The sequence below is a fragment of the Lampris incognitus genome, chromosome 21 (genome assembly GCF_029633865.1).
Source record: "Lampris incognitus isolate fLamInc1 chromosome 21, fLamInc1.hap2, whole genome shotgun sequence".
NCBI lineage: Eukaryota > Metazoa > Chordata > Actinopteri > Lampriformes > Lampridae > Lampris > Lampris incognitus.
The window spans coordinates 3,291,111-3,316,997 of record NC_079231.1 but is presented as its reverse complement, the minus strand read 5'-3'; the positions used below and the strand labels follow the sequence as shown (position 1 = coordinate 3,316,997).

The window sequence follows — 25,887 nt, the reverse complement described above, 5'->3', positions numbered from 1 at the left end:
AGGGGCTTTACAGCAACATAACATCCTGTCCTTAGACCCTCGCATCGGATAAAGAACAACTCCCTAAAAAAAAGCACTTTAACAGGGAGAAAACATAGGAAGAAACAACAGGGAGAGCAACAGAGGAGGATCTCTCTCCCAAGATGCACAACATGCAATGGATGTTGTGTTTACACAATACAATATTGAAAGAGGATAACAGAATTATAATGCAATAATAATAATAATGTATGTTTTGTGAGACAAAAGGGAAAGGAAGACAAATGGAGATTAAAGATGATTACTGATATTTTTACTTGTTCAAGTCCTCTCACTAAGAATGGTGAAAAGGTGAAGTAGAAAATATGGAAAAAGGAAGAAAAAGGGACATTGACCTTCTCTGCAATTTTTTTCCAAAAAGAGGCACTTTATTATTTTATTCAGAAGACTCAGCTTTGACGGCATAGTGGTGCAGTGGTCAGCGCGGTCGCCTCACAGCAAGAAGGTCCTGGGTTCGAACCCTGGGGTTGTGGGAGAAAATTTTAGAGACCGGACCTCCTTAAAATTTAGTTGAATACCCCTGGGTTTGTTTGGTTGGGGGTAAGATGGGCAGGGGGGTAGAGTGTGTTGCCCAATTTGTGACGGAGAAATGAAATGAAAGTGGGAAAGCCTACCCGCGGCACCCACACCTCAGGATCGCTGAATGAAACACTGAAGGGCATTGTCATGGAGGCCTTGGATATGACCGATGGTCGTTGTTACACATAAAGGATGGGTCTCTGAAGGGTCCAGCGAGCCCGCGCAGCATCGCACAATGCCTTTCTTGTATAATTACGGTTTCTTTAGGTAGGTACTAAAGCAGTGAATTCAACTGATTATAATGCAACTATATATTGGTGCAGTTACAAAAACCCTAACTGTAAACTGGCACCCAGTAAAAAGACAAAGTAATCAGATTACTTTTGAACAAAAAAGAATCTAGGATGTGTGTTTGAAAAGAGTATACAAACATGTTTGTCAACAAAATGCTACCCAACCTAATCAGATTATCACACTGAGTTTGAGGTTTACAGTGGATTATAGTCCTAATTAAAGTTGCAAGCAGTCAGTCATCTTGGAAGGATTGCAAACCGAGTAGAAACCTGCCAAATACAATAAAGTGAGATTTAGAAATTGCAGAGGGAGAAGTGACGAGTCGCGATGCGCTCAATTGAATCACTCGTCGAAAAGACGCCTTTGTGTGCCAGGAGATGGTCTCTAGGAAAAGCTATTGCCTCCCATTGTCTTGTCTCGCACAATGAGACGAGCGCGTCGAAGCTCTATGAATAGCAAACCCCCATCAGCTGTGGAGGAGGCGGATGACTTGGACGCCAACCGTGTTGAACACGCCGCTAAGAGGACAGATTATCGAGCCTGTGGATGGTGGCGTCGGATGAAACATGAAACTCCTTCCCATGTTGTCAGGGTTTATTACGAAGCGGCACCCTGAATCTTCCGATAACAGGCTATTTTCAGAGCTCAGCGGGGACAGGTCGGGCATATGTGTGCGGTCGCGCTAACTCGACTCGATTAGCCATTACGCACATTGTCAATCATTTCCGCAGGGCGTCAGCTTTTACCCGGTGTGCGTGCACCTCCCGTTTAGTGCCGCCGGACTGTCGGTCCAGCCCTCCTTTTGGTGGTGCAAAGTGTCAAGAGGATAGTCTTCATAGTCAGCAAAGCGAGAGAGAGAAGCTTTGTGTGTTTGTGTTTGTGTGTGTGTCTAGTGGGAGGGGGTGTTAGAGAAGAGCTTGGCAGGTAATTTTGGTTTTTAGTGATTTAGCAGTTTTACTATAAAGAATATAGGCACAGGGGCACACTGGCAGTGACTATAATTATCTACTCTTTTTCTGCTACCTCCTTAACAATTCCCTCCGCTACCCCCCCTACCCACCCCCCCACCCCACACACACACATATTTATATACACACACATATTCATACACACACACTAGGCAGAATGAATGCCAGAACACTGATTAGAAAACGTGACCCCCGTGACTTTGTCAGGTTTTTATTAATTGAAATTCGAATCTCCAGCGCGGCGGTGCTGATGAAAAGTGGAGATGTGGAAGCGTTGTTCTTTTTTTTTCTTTCTAGTTTAGTTTTATTTATTTATTTTCATTTCAGCCATTTTTGGCCTAATTACGAGGCACGGTTATTGATTATAAGTCTTTGTTTGAGGGGAATAGAGGCTAGTCCCCCCCCCCCCCCCGGTCGTTCCTCGGCCAGTCTCGGTGCGGTCACATCGGGGGGAGAGCAGAGGCTATTCGGGGCGGTAATTGCTGAGACGTTTATCTGTGTGGGCTTTAATCAGGTAAATCCGCTCAAGTGAAGATTGACATTCAGACTATTGAAGAGTGGAGATTGCAATTTGATTCCCCTGTTTTCCCACCTTCCTTATCTCGCTTCTCCCTCTGTATATATCACGTGATGCCATTTCTTTGTCTCCTTCATTTCCCATTCTGTCTCGCCCTCCCTCTCTCTCTCTGTCCCCCTCTTCCTCTCTGTCTCTGTGTGAAGGCAGGTACCAGGTGATGCCTAATAACAACCTACAGATCCATCAGGTGACTAAGGCCGATGAGGGCGTGTACCGATGTGAGGCCAGCGTGGAGGCCCGCGGTGAAATCGATTTTGTGGATATCGCCGTGGTGGTGAACGGTGAGTGAACAGTGAGCTCTCTCCTGAATGTCCACGTCCAGCAGGAGCGATTCGGCTCAGACAGCCTGGACACACGTGGGACATGAAGTTCCCTACGGCCGTGTAATCATCCACTGTTCAATAATGAAGCCTGACCGACACAATGATCCCAATACTGTACCCGGCTGCTTGTCAGTGTCCGTTGTTTCCAGCAGATCGAGGCGTTAAGGTCTGGGAGGAAATACAGGTTTTTAAAACGGTCCAAGAAAGGAAAAGAGTCCAATTAAATTCAAAGTGACTTTTGTGTCTCCGTTTCCAGCACATACACAACTCAAAGTCAGAGGTATAATATAATCAGCAACAGGGTGTCCGGGTAGCGTAGCGGTCTATTCTGATGCCTACCAACACGAGGCTCGCCGATTCAAATCCCCGTGTTACCTCCGGCTTGTTCGGCTGTCCCCACAGACACAATTGGCTGTGTCTGCGGGTGGGAAGCCGGATGTGGGTATGTGTCCTGGTTGCTGCACTAGCGCCTCCTCTGGTCGGTCGCAGCACCTGTTTAGGGGGAGGGGGAACTGGGGGGGAATAGCGTGATCCTCCCATGTGCCACGTCCCCCTGGCGAAACGCCTCACTGTCAGGTGAAAAGAAGCGGCTGGCGACTCGGAGGAAGCATGTGGTAGTCTGCAGCCCTCCCCGGATCAGCAGAGGGGGGCGGAGCAGCGACCGGGACGGCTCTCGGACGAGTGGGGTAATTGGCCGGCTGCAATTGGGGAGAAAAGGGGGGGGGGGTCCAAACAAAAAAGAAAAAGAAAAAATAATATCAACGACCATTTCGGGTCACTGTGCAATGATTTGCCTCTCCGCGAGGACAGAAACTTGCCCCCGTGACTTGGCCATGCGGAGATCGAACGCATATCATCATTACAGTATCAGACTTATTTCTCTGCTTCTAATCATTTGTTATTCGAGGCAGCCGCTACGTTTTCCTCCAGTTCCCATTTGTCTTTACTCTTGCCGTTCTCACCGAATATCAAGACGGGCATAATTTCCTAATTATGAAAACAAACTTGTCAGTTTGTAGATGAGCTGCTGAAGGAGTGTCGAGCTGTTGGTACAAGATAATTGGAGCAGAAGGCTAGCGTCCATGTTTACATTGCTTTCAATCATACGCAGACAGAGACGAATATGTCTGCAGCGCAGGGAGCTAACCAGCCCTGTATTGAGTCAGCTCAGCGTTTCTGGGGCATTTCCTCTCAGTTCGCAGGACGGCAGCCACAAATTCAGGGCGAGTGAGGCCTTGAGCTGCAGCGGCAGAGAGAGTTGTCAACTCCAGCAGCCTCGGCTCCGCTCGAGCCGCTCAGACGGTCATCAGCCACATATTTATCACTCGTCCACTATGTCTGATACCTTTGGTTTGGACCCCCTCCCCCCGTCTCTCTCTCTCTCTCTCTCTCTCTCTCTCTCTCTCTCTCTCTCTCTCTCTCTCTCTGTCTCTGTCATGTCTCTCTCTCACTCTGCCCCTCTCTCTCACTCTGCCCCTCTCTCTCACTCTCTCTCTCTCTCTTACTGTCTCTCTCTCTCTCTCTCTCTGTCTCTCTCTTTCTCTTTCTCTGTCTCTCTCTCTCTCACTCTGCCCCTCTCTCTCACTCTGCCCCTCTCTCTCACTCTGCCCCTCTCTCTCACTCACTCTCTCTCTCTCTCTCTCTCTCTCTCTCTCTCTCTCTGTCTCTCTCTTTCTCTTTCTCTGTCTCTCTCTCTCTCACTCTGCCCCTCTCTCTCACTCGGTCGCTCTCACTCTCTCTCTCTCTTACTGTCTCTCTCACTCACGCTGTCTCTGTCTCTCTCACTCTGTCTCTCTCTTACTGTCTCTCTCTCACTCACGCTGTCTCTTTCTCTCTCACTCTGTCGCTTTCTCAGTCTGCCCCTCTCGCTCCTTCTTTCGCTCACTCTCGCTGTCTCTCTCACTCTCTCTCTCACTCTCTCTCTCACTCTCTCTCTCTCACACACACACACACACACACACCATCTATATCTATCAATCTGCTCTTTTTATGTGATTGAACGTTTCAATTAGCAGCAGCTTTGGGCTCTGTGGCCGCTAAAAAAGGAAGGAAAAATCGAAGGGTGTCATTTGAATTTTCTCATTTTTCCTCATTCACAGCGAGTGACTTGAGACTGCCATGGTGACTGAAATGCGATCGTGCTCAGGCCACGAGCATCTTGTTACGCATCAGCAGCCCCAATATTGTCTCTCCCTATGTAGTTCTCTTCTTCCCAGTGTAATAGCAGACACCCCCCCACCCCCTCAAAAAACAAGTATGAGCTGCATTAAATTTACCACACCACTTACCTTAGAACAAGGAAGATCCAATAAGCTTGCTCAATGAGGCACAACCTATCATGACATGACAGCGGCCATGCGGCGGTGCGAGAGGAGAGCTGGCTCAGGGTCTGTTTCTCGCCGTCCCCAAAGAGAGCGCCTCCCTCAGAGGGAGCCATACCCCAAAGGGAGGGAAACAAAGTGACCTTTGCTTCGCCCCGAAGAGACTGAATGTCCATATCCCCAAGGTCTCGCATGCTCCGAAGTGCTCTGAGTTGAGCCCGAAGGAGACACGGTGTGATTCGCCGTGCTCCGTTTGGTTCTCATGGAAGACACAGTTAGAGTATGTCGAGTGAGAAGTGCAGACGCAAGAAAACTGTGTTTCGAGAAGCCCCGACATCAAGCACTAAGGAAAAATAAAGCTTAAAGTAAATATACTCTAGAGTAGTGTAACAGTCAGTTACACTGAGGAAGACCCCCAGAGCGGTCCACCTGTGACAACGTATGAAGCATAGTATGATGCCGGCGTAAGGGAAGTGTGAATTTTTGAACTCTACAATAAATAAGGCCAAGGGCCATATCAATTTTAAATTTGTTCAACACCCCCCCCCCCAATTGTATCCAGCCAACTATCCCACTCTTCCGAGCCGTCCCAGTCGCTGCTCCACCCCCTCTGCCGATCCGGTGAGGGCTGCAGACTACCACACGCCTCCTCCGATACACATGGAGTCGCCAGCCACTTCTTTTCACCTGACAGTGTGGAGTTTCCCCAGGGGGACGTAACACATGGGAGGATCACGCTATTCCCCCCCAGTTCCCCCTCCCCCCTGGACAGGCGCCCTGACCGACCAGAGGAGGCACTAGTGCAGCGACCAGGACGCATACCCACATCCAGCTTCCCTCCCACAGACACGGCCAATTGTGTCTGTAGGGACGCCCAACCAAGCTGGAGGTAACACAGGGATTCGAACCGGCGATCCCCGTGTTGGTAGGCAACGGAAAAGACCACTGCGCCATTCGGACACCCTTGTTCAACACTCTTAATCATACCGTGGTGTTAATCATACCATGGTATGATTAACACCATGGTTTTTCTGAAAAACTTTAGCTCTAAAGGCGTGTATTGGGTAACTACAGGCAATTTTTTCAATTTTCTCCACAGGAGTCTCTATTCTAGCCAGCCATGTGACTGACTATGAATATTCCCCCATTTCCCCCTCCATTATCGGAAACTTAAATGGCCGTCATGTTCCACTGAGCACCATTAACTGACCAGCTATTGAACGTCACTTCACACAAATGATTAATTGAATATGTTTAGAACAATGACCTAATTAGGATGACGGTGATTTTACTGGCTGAATGAATAATTATGACAATATAAATGAATAAGCTCTATATAACAGCAGGTCATTTTGAGTTTTTCACTATCCGTGTAAACTCAGGTGCACCCCAACGTAGACCAACAATATCACCGCAAATCTGAGGTCTTGAGTTACTTCTAGCTAGTAACACACCATTTCTGGTGCGACCAAAAATTATATAGTCTGATACAAAATGATGATGATGCAATGCACTGTGGGCCCATGGCAGGATAATTTGATTATTTTGCCAATTTATTATTTACTTTTTCTACTCTACATCGCATATAGTCAGGAGGTGTTTTACCTCAATTTTTTCTTCAGGTGAGCCTCAAAATCATGAAAATAGGTCCAGCACACTATATATACATGTACATGTACATGTACATGTACATACATACATACATACATACATACATACATACATACATACATACATACATATATGTGTGTGTGTGTGTGTGTGTGTGTGTGTGTGTGTGTGTGTGTGTGTGTGTGTGTGAGTGTGTGTGTATATAAATATATGCCTCAGCCTCAGGACATGCTGTTGCTGGTTACATTATCACCAGGGTAATTGGACACCGCAAGATGTAAGTGAATATAGGTGATTAGAGAGAGGAGACATTGCCATTAGTGTGTCTGAATTGTTCATATAACACACTAATAGGATGCACCTTTTAGTATGTGAAAGGTTTGTGACCCATATTACATAGATAAATGGTAAATGGACTGTATTTTATATAGCGTGTTTATAGCTGTAACAGCCACTAAAAACACTACAATATTTACAATAAACTAATTCCTCACACTCAACCCTGCACACACACACACACACACACCACACTCGTATACCAATGGCAGTGTCAACCATGTAAGTTAACAGCTTGTATCTTGCTCAGGCACACCTCAACATTTTTGGCAGTAGGAGCCGAGGATTGAACCGGCAACCCTTCAGTTAGTGGACGAGCTGCTCCACCTCCTGATAATGCTGCCCAGATGAAAATATTAAGTATGGCGCTGACGGTCACACATGATCAAAACTGTCCCATACATTTTCCTGCCCTGTTACTGTCATGGAAATGACCAGCCAGGGAGCATTTTTTCATAGCAACATGGCGGACAGCGAAGCTGGAGGAGCGACAGCCACTGTCAGTGAATTCAAATGTATTTTTCAATGATTTCATGTTTTTAACACGAATAAAAAGCTCAGGGTAAAAATCAAAACGGACAAAGTGAAAGGGACGAGTTCATCCTCTGGTGTTATGAAGGGTCACAGCCGTTACATATATGGTACACAGTGCAAACAGCATTCCATCCATTATCCAAACCGCCTATCCTGCTCTCAGGCTCGCGGAGATGTTGGAGCCTATCCCAGCAGTCATTGAGCGGCAGGCGGGGAGACACCCCGGACAGGCCGCCAGTCCATCACAGGGCCCACACACACACACCTAGGGACAATTTAGTATGACCGAGTCACCTGACCTACATGTCTTTGGACTGTGGGAGGAAACCAGAGCACCCGGAGGAAACCCACACAGACACGGGGAGAACATGCAAACTCCACACAGAGGACGACCCGGGATGGACTATCCTGGGGCTCGAACCCAGGACCTTCTTGCTGTGAGGCAACTGCCCTAACCACTGTTCTGTGCACTGAATAGAGCAGTATTGCCCAATGCAGTATGCAGTACACACTTAAAGTACAACTCAAACAGCGCTTTAGTGACAGAAAACAGGGCAGATATCGGCAAAGGACTCTTATATAAGGGTTTCAGTAGCCATGATATTATCAACAAAGATTATAGTAATAGCTTGTTTTATTTGATGTTTTCATATAGAGTCATACATATTCATCGCTCGGTTTATTTAAATAAAGGCTCTGTGTCTGCACAGCATTCAGGGAGTGGAGCTTCTCCACCCTCCCAGTTTCTAGTCTCTCATCAAAGCGGGCGCTATATGCTGATGACAGTGTTTTGCTAAGCCACCCACCGAATGGCTAAACGGACCTGAGGCAAAGCAGCTAAGCTGGGCTCTTCCACTGATTCACCCACTGGAACATTACTGCTGAACTTTTTGCTGTCATTGAGCATCACAGTTCCCAACATAGAGTTTTTATTTTGTGTCTTTGGCTTGACCTTGAAGTCCATAGCAACACTTAATAAGCACTCCGGCAGAAGTCATACAGAACTTGGAGTCCTCGCAGCATCTCCTCGCGAACTGTTTGTGAGATGCTATCTGGCTGTGACATTGCCAAAAACGTTTTACAAGTTAAGAACACAGGCAATTTATAGTTCACTCGAGCGCATTAGTATGAGTCCTCACAGTCCTCGTGCATGCACTTCATGTCCGTCCAAACGAGTTTATTTTCTGGAGCATGTTTGTGGCGTATGCTCGCACTCGTGGGGGACATCTCTAAAACCTCACATTATCTCCAGTGAGCCTCCGGAGCATCAGGGATGTGATGTGACTAATACATAAAGAATTCATAAAGCTGGCCAGATTCCTGTTGGACAGTTAAACCATGTCGCTGATTCGCTCTTTTGAAGTGTCTCCGCTCGGCAGTGTCTCATTAACAGCGGTTCTGAGCGAGCCTCGCTGATGGGGGGGGATGTGTAGCCTCGGAAAAGGAGGACATCAGAGAGTGGAGATCTATTGGCTTGGAAATCAATAGTTATAATGTCGGGCAGATGCTGGCTCGTCTCAGCCGCACACTCGGTCCTATTGGATAGGACTCATCTTTGATTACTGCTTAGGCCATTTTCATCTCCGGGAAGCTTGGTGGGCCTTGATGTCTGTTTGTGTGTGTGTGTGTGTGTGTGTGTGTGTGTGTGTGTGTGTGTGTGTGTGTACGTGTACAGTGTGCTTGCATCTGTTGCACGCTTGTGTGTGTTTGTGTTTGGTTGCTGTAAAGAAAAAAAAGCACACACTAAACATCACACCAAGATATTTTTATCAGTTTGTAATAAGTAGATGAACACTGAGCCCCATCAAACAACACATTACAGACACGGAGGAGAGCTCATTAGACCTCTGTGTGGGCTTGTGTTACCTTGAAAGAGCAGCTGAGCTTCATCTAATCCATCCTACACGTTCTGTCAGACTTGAAAATGTCACGTTTGTTGCATTTTATATATGCAATAATCTTACTTTTCAAAGGTAGAACAACCTTTTTTTGGGAGGGGGTGATTTTTTCCCCCCTTCCCCAATTGTACTTGGCCAATTACCCCACTCTTCCGAGCCATCCCGGTCACTGCTCCACCCCCTCTCTGCCGATCCGGGGAGGGCTGCAGACTACCACATAACCTCCTCCGATACATGTGGAGTTGCCAGCCGCTTCTTTTCGCCTGGCAGTGAGGAGTTTTGCCAGGGGGACGTAGCACGTGGGAGGATCATGCTATTCCCCTGGACCCCCCCCCCCGAACAGGTGCCCCAACCGACCAGAGGAGGCACTAGTGCAGCGACCAGGACACCCACCCGCAGACAACGCTAATTGTGTCTGTAGGGACGCCCAACTAAGCCAGAAGGTAACACAGGGATTCGAACCGACGATCCCCGTGTTGGTAGGCAACGGAATAGACCGCCATGCTACCCAGAACACCCCCAGAACAACCCTTTTTTGCAATGTTTTCAAACTTCTACGGAGATTTACTTGGCCTGACACAGAATAAGCGTTGTCTAGATTACACCATGTGGAGGACAAGTCCAAGTCATTAACTCAACAGCTGTCTAGGGATATGTGTTGAGTGTTGGCCAGCAAATAGCAGCATAGTTTACCAGGGAGCTGTTCCCCTGTGATGCTGTTACCATCTGTGGATTCACTTGAGTCAACGATAATGAATGATGGTGTGTTTTCAGTGTATGGATACATACATGTCTCTTAAAAGTAGACCGAGTCTTGCATGGAGAGATGTTTTTATTGTGTTGCACGACTCAAGTGAAAGCCCCAAACCTCACTCAAAGAAATATATGAATAAACTTCTCTTTAAAAACATCTAAAATTTACATAAATATATTTTTTTAATTCATTACAATTGCTTTGAGCGTCACTTTGTGCAGGCTGCTAATATCATGGCGGTAGTTCCTGTTTACTAAAGCCAAAATAACACCACGTTTTTGTGTAAAATAGATGAAGAAGAGAGACTTCCCTAAGCAAAAACTGACTTCAAACTGCCGCCCAGATGTGTGTGTGTGTGTGTGTGTGTGTGTGTGTGTGTGTGTGTGTGTGTGTGTGTGTCCTATACAGAAACTGCTGCTTTGCTCGGCTATCAGTGTAACGAGGAGGCGCCAGCTGCATTCTCAACAACAGTCATTTTGTCCTGACGAACAACCTCTGAGCCGTACACGAACTGCCCACGTCGTCACTCCCCATCCATCACTGCGAGTATGAGTGTCGGCTAATTGACTGACAGACCTTAAATGCGGGCGTATGAGCACGCTGCTGTTCGGCCACGGTGGGACAGAGGGGCGTAGGAGCCGATGCGGCAGGCAGGGAGAGGGCTGAGGAGTGGACTGAGGCGTCACGTGGTGCGTTTTCACCACGGAGCTGTCCTTCACTTGTCACAGCGGCCGCTGATGGAGAGAGAGGACGGGATGACTAGTCCACCCTCTCGCCGCCTCTTTGAGCGGATGACGGGATGACAGGCCTCAACTGATTGGGTGGCAGGGATCCACTACGTCGGCTGACACTTCCCAATATATACTCTCGATAAAGTCATCAACAGCCCACATCTTTATGTTGCCATCAAACCTGCGGCCTGCCATTCCTCTGAAACGGTGTGCTGTACTTAGTCTCTTCATTAACAGAAAGTAAACAGATAGATAGATAGATAGATAGATAGATAGATAGATAGATAGATAGATAGATAGATAGATAGATGGATGGATGGAAGATATAAATAATATTTTATTGTTTCTGGTTTACAAGTGGTTAATGTGAAACGTCAGTGCCCATCACATATCACATTTCAAAGCTTAAATTAAGTGTTATTTTTGTTGATCTGAATGTACCAACCAAACCAGCAACCTATGGAGGAGGCGGAGGAGAAAGAGGGAGGACAGAGGGTTGAAGTACCTTTTACTAAAAGGACCGGGCAGAACAAACAATATACATACACCCGACCACTGGGCAAGGATGACATGTTTTCTCTGTGGAAAAACAACATCACATTTCAACTGCGGTCGTTTAACATGCATATCTGCAAAAACCCTCATATAGCCACTGTAAAGATGAATTTAGCCTAACCCCCCCCCCCCCAAAAACTGGCCCGTGGCATTACAGATCCATACTGTTCTGTTCTGCTCCTTTGTACAACCACCGAACCCGAGTCAATACATCATTTCAGCTCCTCATAGGATTTTATTTTATTTTATTTTATTTTTGCCGGCAGCCTTCTTAAACACACGTTTTCAACCCACCCCAGTACTGCAAGGACAGATTTATTCAACACGGCTCCAACAGTGAACTAACAATCATCCAATCGTACTATAATGATGGCTGACTTTAAAATAGTCAGCCATCATTATACGTTTAATGAACATTACACCTTTATTGACTATATATCTCTGTTGTTTCTTCTCTTTTCTTTTCTTTTCTTTCTCCATCCATCCCAGTTCCCCCGGTGTTGTCGCTGCCCCAGCAGTCCTTCAATGCCACCGCCGACTACCAGGAACTGGTCACCTTCACTTGCATCACAACTGGATCCCCCAACCCTGACGTCACCTGGCACAGGTACTTTTCCCCGTCTTAACTCCTGGCAGCAAGTTTATGAGAAGTAAAATTGCTCCCCCAAAAAAAAGAGAGAGAGAGAGAGAGAGAAACACATGCCACATAGTGTAAACGTGTCATCATCCCCTTAATAGCTGTGTCCTGTATGTTAAAAGGTTATTGGGTGTCAGTGAGCCCCCATGGGCCACACGCCAGTCAGTCACAACCAGCTGTTCCAAACGTGAGCATCCAATAATAGTTCATCTTTAGCATTTCAGTGAAGTACTGTGTTCCTCTAATTAGTTCATCCTGGACCTCCATATTACACTGAACTGGACTTTGTGGAAGAAGTGGTGAGATGTGAGATGCCGTGGCGCTATTTCACCACATCTATCCCGATCACTGTATATGGTGATAATTGTGACAGAAAGAGAGAGAGAGATTGATTTATAAAGGCTGTGGGATCTGAAATGAGTTTAAATATAATGCTCACTGGCAATTTTGAAAATGGGGTTTTTAATCCCGCTACGCAAGGCCTTCCATGTTTACAGTCACAGCTCAGAATTTGCCCCTTCAAACCATAATGGTTTTAGTTTTTTTTGCAGAGAAACAAGTGACGCTTTGATTTTTAGGTTGTTGTTGTTGTGTGCGTGTGTGCATGCGTGTGTGTGTGCGTGTGCGTGTGCGTGTGTGTGTGTGTGTGTGTGTGTGTGTGTGTGTGTTTATTTGTTTTCACAATACTCACTTGACATAACCATGAGCAAAGGCTTATGACTGGAAAGCAGGAATACACATCAGAGTCAAAATCCCCTTTTCACAGCAAGTACAATAAATTTGTAGGAATTCGTCACGGTGGAATCTGTGAAATGGAAGAAAAACAGACAACTCACAAAGTAACAGGACAATGCAGAAGAGAAGTGTAGACTGCATTCAATGTGCATCACCTCTATATACATATATACATACTTGCATACATGTATACATACATATATGCATGCATACATACATAGATGCAGACATACATGCATATACAGATGCATACATACATACATACATACATACATACATACATACATACATACATACAGAGATGCAGACATACATACAGAGATGCAGACATACATACAGACAGACAGACAGACATGCATGCATGCATGCATGCATGCATAGATGCAGATATACCTACATACCTACATACATATACATACATACATAGATGCAGACATACATATGTGCATGCATGGCATGCACGCATGCATGCATAGATGCAGACATACCTACATAGATGCAGACATACATACAGACTTACACACGTACATACGTACATACATACATACATACATACATACATACATACATACATACATACATACATACATACATACATACATAGATGCAGACAGACAGACAGACAGACAGACAGACAGACAGACAGACATACATACATACATACATATGTACATGCATGGTAGGTATGCATGCATGCATGCAGACATACAAACCCCAATTCCAATGAAGTTGGGATGTTGTGTAAAACGTGAATAAAAACAGAATACCATGATTTGCAAATCCTTTTCGACCTATATTCGATTGAATACACTACAAAGACAAGATATTTAATGTTCAAACTGATAAACTATTGTTTTTTGAAAATATTCACTCATTTTGGATTTGATGCCTGCAACACGTTCCAAAGAAGCTGGGACAGGGGCAACAAAAGACTGGGAAAGTTGAGGAACGCTCAAAAAACACCTGTTTGGAACATTCCACAGGTGAACAGGTTAACTGGAAACAGGTGAGTGTCATGCTTGGGTATAAAAGGAGCATCCCCGAAAGGCTCAGTCGTTCACAAGCAAGGATGGGGCGAGGTTCACCACTTTGTGAACAACTGCGTGAGCCAATAGTCCAACAGTTTAAGAACAACGCTTCTCAATGTACAATTGCAAGGAATTTAGGGATTTCATCATCTCCAGTCCATAATATCATCACAAGATCCAGAGAATCCGGAGAAATCTCTGCACATACCTCAGACCCCTCAGATGGCACTGCGTTAAAGACCGACATCATTCTGTAAAGGATATGACCACGTGGGCTCAGGAGCACTTGGGAAAACCATCGTCAGTTAACACAGTTGGTCGCTACATCTACAAGTGCAAGTTATAACTCTACCATGCAAAGCCAAAGCCAGATATCAACACCACCCAGAAACACCGCCCGCCGGCTTCTCTGGCCCGAGCTCATCTGAGATGGACTGACACCAAGTGGACAAGTGTGCTGTGGTCTGACGAGTCCACATTTCACATTGTTTTTGGAAATCATGGACGTGGTGTCCTCCGGGCTAAAGAGGAAAAGGACCATCCAGATTGTTATCAGCCCAGAGTCCAAAAGCCAGCATCTGTGATGGTATGGGGGTGTGTTAGTGCCCATGGGATAACTTGCACATCCAAGCGACGTCTTTTTCAGGGACGTCCCTGCTTATTTCAGCAAGACAATGCCAAGCCACATTCTGCACGTGTTACACCAGCGGGGCTTCGTAGTAAAAGAGTGCGGGTACTGGACTGGCCTGCCTGCCTGCAGTCCAGATCTGTCTCCCATTGAACATGTGTGGCGCATTATGAAGCGCAAAATACGACAACGGAGACCCGGACTGTTGAGCAACTGAAGTCGAACATCAGCAAGAATGGGAAAGAATTCCACCGACAAAGCTTCAACAAGTAGTGTCCTCAGTTCCCAAACGCTTATTGAGTGTTGTTAAAAGGAAAGGTGGTGTAACACAGTGGTGAACATGCCTGTCCCAGCTTCTTTGGAACGTGTTGCAGGCATCAAATCCAAAATGAGTGAATATTTCCAAAAAAACAATAAAGTTTATCAGTTTGACCATTAAATATCTTGTCTTTGTAGTGTATTCAACTGAATATAGGTCGAAAGGATTTGCAAATCATTGTATTCTGTTTTTATTCACGTTTTACACAACGTCCCAACTTCATTGGAATTGGGGTTTGTAGATACATACCTACATACATACATAGATGCAGACATACATAATACTTACTTACATACATACATAGATGCAGACATACATACATACATACATATGGACTCTATCATCGTGTGTGGGCAATAGGAATACAGATGGGTTATGGCTGGAGGCAGCGATTTTGAAATTCAGCTAGTGACGACAGACAGGCAAGGGCGTCAGTCCATGAATACTGAGATGGCACCCAGCGCTCTACCTGTGCCCCCGGCCACAGGGTTAGTGGTTGTGTCAGGAAGGCATCCCACATAAAATCTTCCAAATCGGTATGCGGATTGACAAGACCATAGCGGATCGGTCACGGCCTGGGTTAACAACGGCCGCCATTGATGCTGTGCCCTCTCAGTACAGAGGGAAACTCTAAAATCCGGTGTGGTGACCCCTGAAAAACAGGGAAAAAGCTGAAAGAAGAAGAAAAAGCAGTGCACGGGAATAATGTATTACAGAATAGTTGCACAGGATGGGATGAAAGGCGTCCAATAAGATGTGAGCGTTGTGCAGCTCAAAATAATTCCTGAGGCTTAAGTAGCATGGTCTGTGTAAGACTTGCACGGACACAAAGAGTAGTTTGTGTGTGTGTGTGTGTGTGTGTGTAACTGAATATGTTTGAGAAGCTATAAATTTCGTCAAAGAAGGCATTTGTGCTCAGCAAAATCTTCCCTGGATAGATAAAGGTTAAAACCATTCATGTAAGTAGGAAAAAAGTGTCGCACACTCTGGCTGCATATCCATTTCTCTTTTATTATTTCTTTTTTATTTAGAGAACATTTCATCCCTCAGGCCTTCTTCAAGCTCAACAATAATAGTAGGACACCGGTATGTTATGTAGCCTACGCCTTAGTAACACATCTGATGGTGATTAGACGATCATGTTCCACCGTTAGCGTGAGGAAAACAATCAAGAGGCCTTCAGCGAATCAAAACTCTCAACAGAGACAAGAACTACAGCCAATCAAATCACTTCAAACAAAGTCACAAGAACCATTATGTCTGATTCCACACAGAGAGATTTAACTCTCCTTTTTTGGGGGGGGCTCCCCCTTTTTCTCCCCAATTGTACTTTGCCAATTACCCCACTCCTCCGAGCTGTCCTGGTCACTGCTCCACCCCCTCTGCTGACTACCACATGCCTCCTCCCATACATGTGGAGTCACCAGCCGTTTCTTTTCACCTGACAGCGAGGAGTTTCATCATGGGGAAACTCCTCACTGTAGTGCATGGGAGGATAACGCTATTCCCCCCTGTTCCCCCTCCCCCCCTGAACAGGTGCCCCGACCGACCAGAGGAGGCGCTAGTGCAGCGACCAGGACACATACCTACATCCGGCTTCCCATTCGCAGACACGGCCAATTGTGTCTGTGGGGACGCCTGATCAAACCTTAGGGAACACAGGGATTTGAACCGGCGATCCCCATGTTGGTAGGCAACGGAATAAACCGCCATGCCACCCGGACGCCCGAACAAATGTGTTTTGAAGGTTTTGAATCACCGCACCCGCAAGAGTTTCTTCATCACACAGTCATAACTTTGCACAAAATTGTTTAGGCTGATAGGTCCAGCAGTTTGTGAGATTAGCCGTGGAGAGAGAGGGAGACACACACACACACACACACACACACACACACACACACACACACACACACACTACAGGCTATCTGCCTGGCGGAGATAATAAAAGAGAAATCATATGGAGTCAGAGTGTGTGACACTTTTTTCCTACTTTCAAGTCTACTTCCAGTTATCAGCACCTCGCTACTATCCTCGGTATGCATTACTTCTCCGTTATGTAAAAACATGCACGTATCACTCTCTCTGAAGTGTAAATTGAATTGGACGCCCTCATCTCAGCTGGAAGCTAGAGTGTTTTATCAGTGGCTTTTTAAGCATCAGTCGCTGAAAACAATAACCAATTAGTTTGTTCTCCAATTTGCAATCAACAGAGCAGTGTTTTGTGTTTTATCTGCCTTTCGCAAACAAGGAAATGTGGAAAATTAGATTTTAATGATTTCACATTGAGCCAACTATAATATTGCACATTTCTTACTGGTGATGGGTATCACCGAAATGAATTTTAAAAACATGCAGGTGATTCATTGTCTTTTGTTGGGTGTTACATTTCATGATAAGATGCACATATCGATCCTACCACTTAATTACGAAGATTATCCTCTTGAGGGCTTTATTCTCACACAGCGGCCTGTTTCGCTGGCTCCTTCTTTTCTATAAGTAATGGGATTTCCACTGGTAGGAAGAACTGAGCTACGTTTGGCTGGGTAATTACAAAAGGCTATCAGAAATGAGAAATCTGTTCATCTGCACAAGATGACGTCTTAAACTCGTGCTTCCTTATTATGAAGCTGTGAGCTTGTTCAATTAGACTCGTGCCGCGGTAAATGTGGTTTATGTAACGATTTCAAAGGTGCAGAAAAAAATAGAACTGGAGAATCCATTACAGTTCAGACATAGGCAGCACCGCCACAAGTCCCAGCACCAAGATAGTTAAAGATTGACATGTAGACAGTGAATAGTTTTGAAATGGGTGAAAGCAGGACTTGAAATTTTCCATGGTGTCACGTGATAGCGTGCTACTTCTCACATTTGGCTGATGTGTGTTTAAAATGTGAGGACGTTGTTACATTGGGCTGGTGTAGGTGGAGATAGCTAGCATCATGTGGCTAGTTAGCAAGAGCCCTCGGGATAGACCCTTTTACATTTGGTAAACGGTGATCACATGATTTAGTATGCACGCACATTTTGGCAGCAAAAAATGGTGGAAGTATGTCGTACCTACTATGCATGACGTAGGTCATAAAAGGGTCTAGCTCAGAGTTGACAGACGAGATGGCAATGTCCACACTGCTACTACTATGTTCGGCTGCTCCCGTTAGGGGGCGCCACAGCGGATCATCCGTTTCCATCTCTTCCTGTCCTCTGCATCTTCCTCTGTCACACCAGCCACCTGCATGTCCTCCCTCACCACATCCATAAACCTCCTCTTTGGCCTTCCTCTTTTCCTCTTCCCTGGCAGCTCCATATTCAGCATCCTTCTCCCAGTATACCCAGCATCTCTCCTCCACACATGTCCACACCATCTCAATCTTGCCTCTCTTTTTTTGTCTCCAAACCGTCCAACCTGAGCGGTCCCTCTAATATAATCATTCCTAATCCTGTCCTTCTTCATCACTCCCAATGAAAATCTTAGCATCTTCACCTCTGCCACCTCCAGCTCCACCTCCTGTCTTTTCATCAGTGCCACTGTCTCCAAACCATATAACATAGCTGGTCTCACAGCCATCTTGTAAACCTTCCCTTTAACTCTTGCTGGAACCCTTCTGTCACAAATCACTACTGATACACTTCTCCACCCACTCCACCCTGCCTGCACTCTCTTCTTCACCTCTCTCCTGCACTCCCCATTACTTTGGACAGTTGACCCCAAGTATTTAAACTCATACGCCTTCGTCACCTCTACTCCTTGCATCCTGACCATTCCACTGTCCTCCCTCTCATTCATGCATAGGTATTCCGTCTTGCTCCTACTGACTTTCATCCCTCTTCTCTCCAGTGCATACCTCCACCTCTCCAGGCTCTCCTCAACCTGCACCCTCCTCTCAAAACAGATCACAATGTCATCCACAAACATCATAGTCCACGGAGACTCCTGCCTGATCTCATCTGTCAACCTGTCCATCACCACTGCAAACAAGAAAGGGCTCAGAGCCGATCCTTGATGTAATCCCACCTCCACCTTGAACCCATCTGTCATTCCAGCCACACACCTCACCATTGTTACATCTCCCTCATACATATCCTGCACCACTCCTACATACTTCTCTGCAACTCCTGACTTCCTCATACAATACCACACCTCCTCTCTCGGCAACCTGTCGTATGCTTTCTCTAAATCTACAAAGACACAATGCAACTCTTTCAGACCTTCTCTATACTTCTCCATCAACATTCTCAAAGCAAACATCACATCTGTGGTGCTCTTTCCTGGCATGAACCCATACTGCTGCTGCTGATCATCACCTCTCCTCTTAACCTAGCTTCTATTACTCTTTCCCATATCTTCATGTTGTGGCTGATCAACTTTATACCTCTGTAGTTGCTACAGTTCTGCACATCACCCTGGTTCTTGAAAATCGGTACCAGTATGCTTCTTCTCCACTCCTCAGGCATCCTCTCACTTTCCAAGATTGTGTTAAACAATCTAGTTAAAAACCCCACTGCCATCTCTCCTAAACACCTCCATGCCTCCAGAGGTATGTCATCAGGACCAACTGCCTTTCCACTCTTCATCCTCTTCATAGCTGCCCTCACTTCCGCCTTGTTAATCCGCTGAACTTACTGATTCACTATCCCCACATCATCCAACCTTCTCTCTCTCTCATTTTCTTCATTCATCAGCCCCTCAAAGTATTCCTTCCACCTTCTTAGCACACTCTCCTCGCTTGTCAGCACATTTCCATCTCTATCCTTGATCGCCCTAACTTGCTGCACATCCTTTGCAGCTCGGTCCCTCTGTCTAGCCAATCGGTACAAGTCCTTTTCTCCTTCCTTAGTGTCCAACCTGTCATACAACTCACCATACGCCTTTTCCTTTGCCTTTACCACCTCTCTCTTCGCTTTACGCTGCATCTCCTTGTACTCCTGCCTACTTTCTTCATCTCTCTGACTATCCCACTTCTTCTTTGCCAACCTCTTCCTCTGTATAATTTGCTGTACTTCCTCATTCCACCACCAAGTCTCCTTGTCTTCCTTCCTCTGTCCTGATGACACGCCAAGTACCTTCCTAGCTGTCTCCCTCACTATTTCTGCAGTGGTTTTCCAGCCATCTGGCAACTCTTCATTACCACCCAGTGCCAGACTTAACTCCTGCCTGAACTCCACACAACAGTCCTCCTTCTTCAACTTCCACCATTTGATCTTCGGCTCTGCCTTCACTCTCTTCCTCTTCTTGGTTTCCAGAGTCATCCTACAGACCACCATCCGATGCTGCCTAGCTACGTTCTCCCCTGTCACCACCTTGCAGTCTCCAATCCCTTTTAGATGGTGCCTTCTACATAAGATATAGTCCACCTGTGTGCACTTTCCTCCACTCTTGTACGTCACCCTGTGCTCCTCCCTCTTCTTGAAATATGTATTCACCACAGCCATTTCCATCCTTTTCACAAAATCCACCACCATCTGTCCTTCCACATTTCTCTCCTTGACACCATACCTACCCATCACCTCCTCATCACCTCTGTTCCCTTCACCAACATGTCCATTGAAGTCCGCTCCAATCACCACTCTCTCCTCCTTGGGTACCCTCTCCACCACGTCGTCCAACTCACTCCAGAATTCTTCTTTCTCTTCCATCTCACACCCAACTTGTGGGGCATATGCGCTGATAACATTCAGCAATACACCTTCAATTTCCAGCTTCATACTCATCACTCTGTCTGACACTCTCTTCACCTCCAACACACTCTTGACATACTCTTCCTTCAGAATGACCCCTACCCCATTACTCCTCCCATTCGCACCATGGTAGAAGAGTTTGAACCCACCTCCGATACTGCTGGCCTTACACCCCTTCCACCTGGTCTCTTGCACACATTGTGTGCCTACCTTTCTTCTTTCCATCATGTCAGCCAGCTCTCTCCCTTTACCAGTCATAGTGCCAACATTCAAAGTTCCGACTCTCACCTCCACACGCCTACCCTTCCCCCTCTCCTGCTGCCTCTGGACATGCCGTCCCCCTCTCCTTCTCCCAACAGTAGCATAGTTTCCACTGGCACGCTGCTGGTTAACAGTACCGGTGGCAGTTGTTGGTAACCTGGGTCCCGACCGATCCGGTATGGAAATCTTATTTATGATCCGCATATTTGATTTGGCAAAGATTATATGCCGGATGCCCTTCCTGACGCAACCCTCCCCATTTATCCGGGCTTGGGACCGGCACTAAGAATGCACTGGCTTGTGCATGCTCACTTGGCGATGTCCACACTGCTACTTTATTCTGTAGTACATACATCGATCATACAATGGCAGGTCTCCATGGCACTATGTTTACCAATCATACATCAACAGTAAAACATAAAAATTATAACCTGCACCAACTTGTTACGGTGAGAGTTCGTTCTTGTGGACGTCGGTAGAAGCAGCACTGAGAACGGCTCTATTCTAGTGCGTCAAAGAAGGAGCCGCGCTGTGGCGCTATTTGGCATTGCATTTTATTTACCGCACTCATGCACAAAGTTTATTCATCCAGTGTGTGATCCTGCACTGCATTATTCAGCAACATCCTGTTTAACAATCCTGTTTGTCTATCTGTGTCTGTGTTTCACATGCAAAACATATGACACACACACATATATTTACATACATAAGTCAATCTGCAAATCTTAAAGCCTCCAATTCATCCTGACAATGATTATTTCATCCTATTTTTTTTTATCTTACCATGACTTGTATATTTCCACTAGGAAATAAAAGATGTTCCCTTTATCCCACTAATTTGGCGTTTCATGTGCACTGAGACATGATTCAGGCTGACACCTCGGGAGCCCCGTCTTGTTGTTGTCAGAGGAAAATTACGAGTCTGCACAGAGCAAGGTTTTCCAGGAAGACTGCTTAGTCTCTCAATGTACCCAGGAGCTCAGTAGTTATGAAACCCAGTCAACATATCACCATAAATGACCGTCTTCACATTCGGCTGAAATAAGGAAAAATGACAGCAACGGTGTGTTTCTGCTGTCTCGTTTTTGCAAGTACTTTCCCATCCACCTCACCCCCCCCCCCCACACACACACACCTGTAATCCTGTCATATCAGTTCCCCAGTTCCCCAACTGTCTCCTCGGCAAAATATCAAGCATTTTTTAGGTGCTTTATTTATTAGATAGAGACAGTAGAGAGGTAGACAGGAAATGTGGGAGAGAGAGGGGTATGACATGCAGCAAAGTTTACCGGCTGGAATCGAACTGGCGACAGTTTAGGCCGCGTGACCATGTGGCATGCATTGTAACCATCCGACTATGGAGGCACTCCAAAATATCAAGCACTGATGAGCTCTTAACGATGCTGCTCATTTGATGGTCTCTCACTGTCAGTCCTTTCTGTTTACTCTGCACAGCCAGTCCTTCAGTCTGTATGGTGTTTAAAGCTACAGTCCTGAAGATTTACAACAGATGTCCTTTTTGATACTACCTCTCACAGGTGTATTTAAGACAGTAGCTAACTCACGACCATCCAAATGATGAGCACTTGATAAATGGTGCATACACTTTTTACATCTTTGTCACAGAAGGTGAATGCTGTAGAATAAAGCTAAAAGTGGAGAGATTTAAGGGCGTCCAAGTAGCGTAGCAGTTTATTCCGTTGCCTACCAACACGGGGATCGCCGGTTCGAGTCCCCGTGTTGCAACCAGCTTGGCGGGCGTCCCTACAGACACAACTGGCCGTGTCTGCGGGTGGGAAGCCGGATATAGGGATGTGTCCTGGTCACTGCACTAGCACCTCCTCTGGTCAGTCGGGGCGCCTGTTCAGGGGGGAGGGGGAACTGGGGGGAATAGCGTTATCCTCCCATGCCCTACATCCCCCTGGTGAAACTCCTCACTGTCAGGTGAAAAGAAGTGGCTGGCGACTCCACATGTATGGGAGGAGGCATGTGGTAGTCTGCAGCCCTCCCCGGATCATCAGAGGGGGTGGAGCAGCGACCGGGAAGGCTCGGAAGAGTGGGGTAATTGGCTGGATACAATTAGAAAAAAGGGTGGGAAATCCAAAATAAAAATAAAAAGTTACCATCATGGAAGGTACTGTAGGGCTGGGGGATATTTACAAAATCGACCATTATCCAAACCGCTTATCCGGCTGTCAGGGTCGTGAGGATGCTGGAGCCTATCCCAGCAGTCATTGGGCAGCAGGTGGGGAGACACCTGGACAGGCCGCCAGGCCATCACAGGGCATGTGATTACAAAATCAAATATCACAATATTTTTGAACACCTTGTCTGATAATGTTATATCACGATATTAACAATGACAAAATCCTAGACAATATCGAGTCTCATATCATGATGTCGGTGTAATATCGATATATTTTCAAGGCCTAAGGTGCTGAGCCAACAGCAATGATGGCTCTGCCTCAGTTAGAAGGGATTGGTGTCTGATGAAGTTGTCAAAAGTGGTCAAACACCAGTGCAGTTACCAGTATCACCACTTGTGTCAATTGGTTGTACAAAAGTGATGATCTCCAGGATTGCAACTTTAATTCCACACTCAACACGGAATTGAATCTATTTTTGTGTAAGCAATCACAACACAATGTTTTTCTTCGTTGATGTCACCCCCTCCCAGCTTCCTCCTCTCCCAGTCCCATTTCCTGTCAGCGCGCGGGTCCGCCTCGCCCTCTGTGCATCTTGGGTAATGGACTAGCCGTCAACAGTCAGTCAGTATAATGACATTCTGCACTGAAACCCGTCCCATTCTGTCCATTCCACAGATGAGGCCTCTCTTCATTTCCTCCTTGGCTCGCCAGTGTTATTATTACTTGGCTTTGGCGTTTCCCCCGGTCGACTTTCAATTATCCTCCCCCTTGCTTTTCTTGTGAGACGAGGAGGGCCACAGGTCTCACACCACAGTGCCGCTTCTTTGCCGTGCCTTTTCATTTTATGATTGTGTGCTTGGTTTGTGTCAATGAGAATGAGAGAGAGAGGGAATGTGTGTGTGTGGGGGAGGGGGGACGGGGGAGAGACAGAGAGAGAGTGGGGGAGACAGAGGGGGGAGGGAGAGACAGAGATGGGGGGAGATAGAGAGAGAGCGAGAGGGGGGAGGGAGACAGACGGGGGGGGGGGGGTGAGAGAGAGAGCGTTTGTCTTACCTGTTTTACCCCATATTCAAGCGGGGCGGTCACCCAAGTTGAGAGGCCAGTGTGAGTCTGTAAGTTGTTATTATGACACTATTCTCAGCGCTTGACTGACCGTACGTATGTGGTTAAGTCCAGAGTGCAGCCTTCACACTGACCATTTCCATCCAAATGGAATAAACAGATACTAAATGACAGCACTTGAAGTACATATTAGTACTACTTCAGAGGTTCAGTAGTGGTTAGAAAACTCTTCAACATGCTCTGGTCTGTATTGGCTTTGTCCCTACTCACAGCTGCAGATTATTTGAGTCTTAACGTGTCCCTGTGAAACTCCTCAGTCAGCTATAGTCTTCTCTTAACTAGGGAAGACACTGCTGGTGAAATGGCTCCAAGTAAACCAGAGTATCAGGTAGCAGACAGCTTCATGCTGTTATCCTCCAGCTATGAAGCCTGGTTTAGCCGCGGATCCTTTTCATACTCTGATATCTGAATCATTTTCTTAAGTTGTACATTTTTTTGGCGGGTCTTTGTTCTTTGTGTTTGATTTTAATTGCGCGTCACCGCTGATGCATTCATGAACAAATGACGGGTGTCATTGCCGCCGGGCGAGAAAAATCAAGAAGAAATAAACTCAAACCGTAGTAAATCAAAATCAGTCATGCTTCTATTTATCCACTGTTCTGGGTTGCATCAGTGGGTCTGGGACTTTTTCCTGCACACGTGAGATAAATAGCGCTCACTGTCATTTATACCTAGTGACAAATTATAGTCTAAAATTGATCTACCACACATGGCTTTGGACTGCAGAAAGAAATCAGTGACAGGATGAAACCAATGCAAACACAAGAAAGGGCAGAGTCCTTTTCATAACTTCAACTTGCATTCAGCTGAAAAAAAATGATGTTATTTCTGTTTGCTTATGAATGTATGAGCTTTTTAAAAGCTCATATATTCATATATGTTAAAATTTATTGACATAAATTAAAATTCATTGACAGCTGATGATTGCTTATGATGAAACAGGCTTGTATTGTCTCATAAAGAATTTACTGGACTCACTGGATTATTTTGCTCCTTATTTGTTGAGCACTTTCCCTACCGTTGTGTTTCTTTTAACAAGGTTTTATATATATATATATATATATATATATATATATGTGTGTGTGTGTGTGTGTGTGTATATATATATGTGTGTGTGTGTGTGTGTGTGTGTGTGTATATGTATATATATATGTGTATGTATGTATGCGTGTGTATATGTGTGTGTGTGTGTGTGTGTGTGTGTGTGTGTGTGTGTGTGTGTATATATACATATATATATATAGAGAGAGAGAGGGAGAGATCTATCTATAGATAGATAGATAGATAGATAGATAGATAGATAGATAGATAGATATGGTTGAAATTTATTTCGACTAAAAAAAACAATTCAAAGGGTGTAAACAGAGTTCAGGTGGGTTCACACTTAATATTTCAAAGGTTGCCATATTTATTTTTATTAGAGGCAGAACATTTCATGAACCTGGTTTGCATTTCACACACACACAAACTGACATTTTGTCCCATGTTGAGCTGTACCATCTGCGTTGATGGGGGGGGGGGGCACAAATTCTCCAAAAGTGGTTGTTAGTGAGTGCATCTAAAATTGTATGTTGTTGAAAGAAATTGAGGATTTTGTTTGGTTTTTTTTTTTACATAATCCTCATTGGTAGGAATATTGCTAAAATGTATATTTTCTGCACTCCACCACTATTCTCTCTTGGTCTCTCCTTCGTATTCTATCGCTCGGTATTGTCCGTGTGGTTTCATTCAAGGTAGGATTTCACAGAAACACCCTCAACAGACATGCAAATAAGACGTGCTTCACCACCTTTAACCTGCTCATACAAATCAATCAGACAACAAAGTCAATAAGCTGACCTGTACAAAAGCATCTGTGCTATAAATAATGTGTA

The 25,887-nt window shown here is 45.6% G+C and overlaps 1 protein-coding gene across 1 annotated transcript in view; it reads left to right on the top strand.

Annotated features, from left to right (window-relative positions):
- The window catches only part of LOC130131745 (neural cell adhesion molecule 2-like), a 156,043-nt gene that overhangs the window by 38,586 nt on the left and 91,570 nt on the right, over nt 1-25,887 (top strand). The window contains exons 5-6 of the mRNA XM_056301544.1: nt 2,541-2,678; nt 11,950-12,067. Of these exons, the coding sequence (XP_056157519.1) occupies nt 2,541-2,678; nt 11,950-12,067 (256 nt within the window). The remainder of the gene's footprint in view (nt 1-2,540; nt 2,679-11,949; nt 12,068-25,887) is intronic.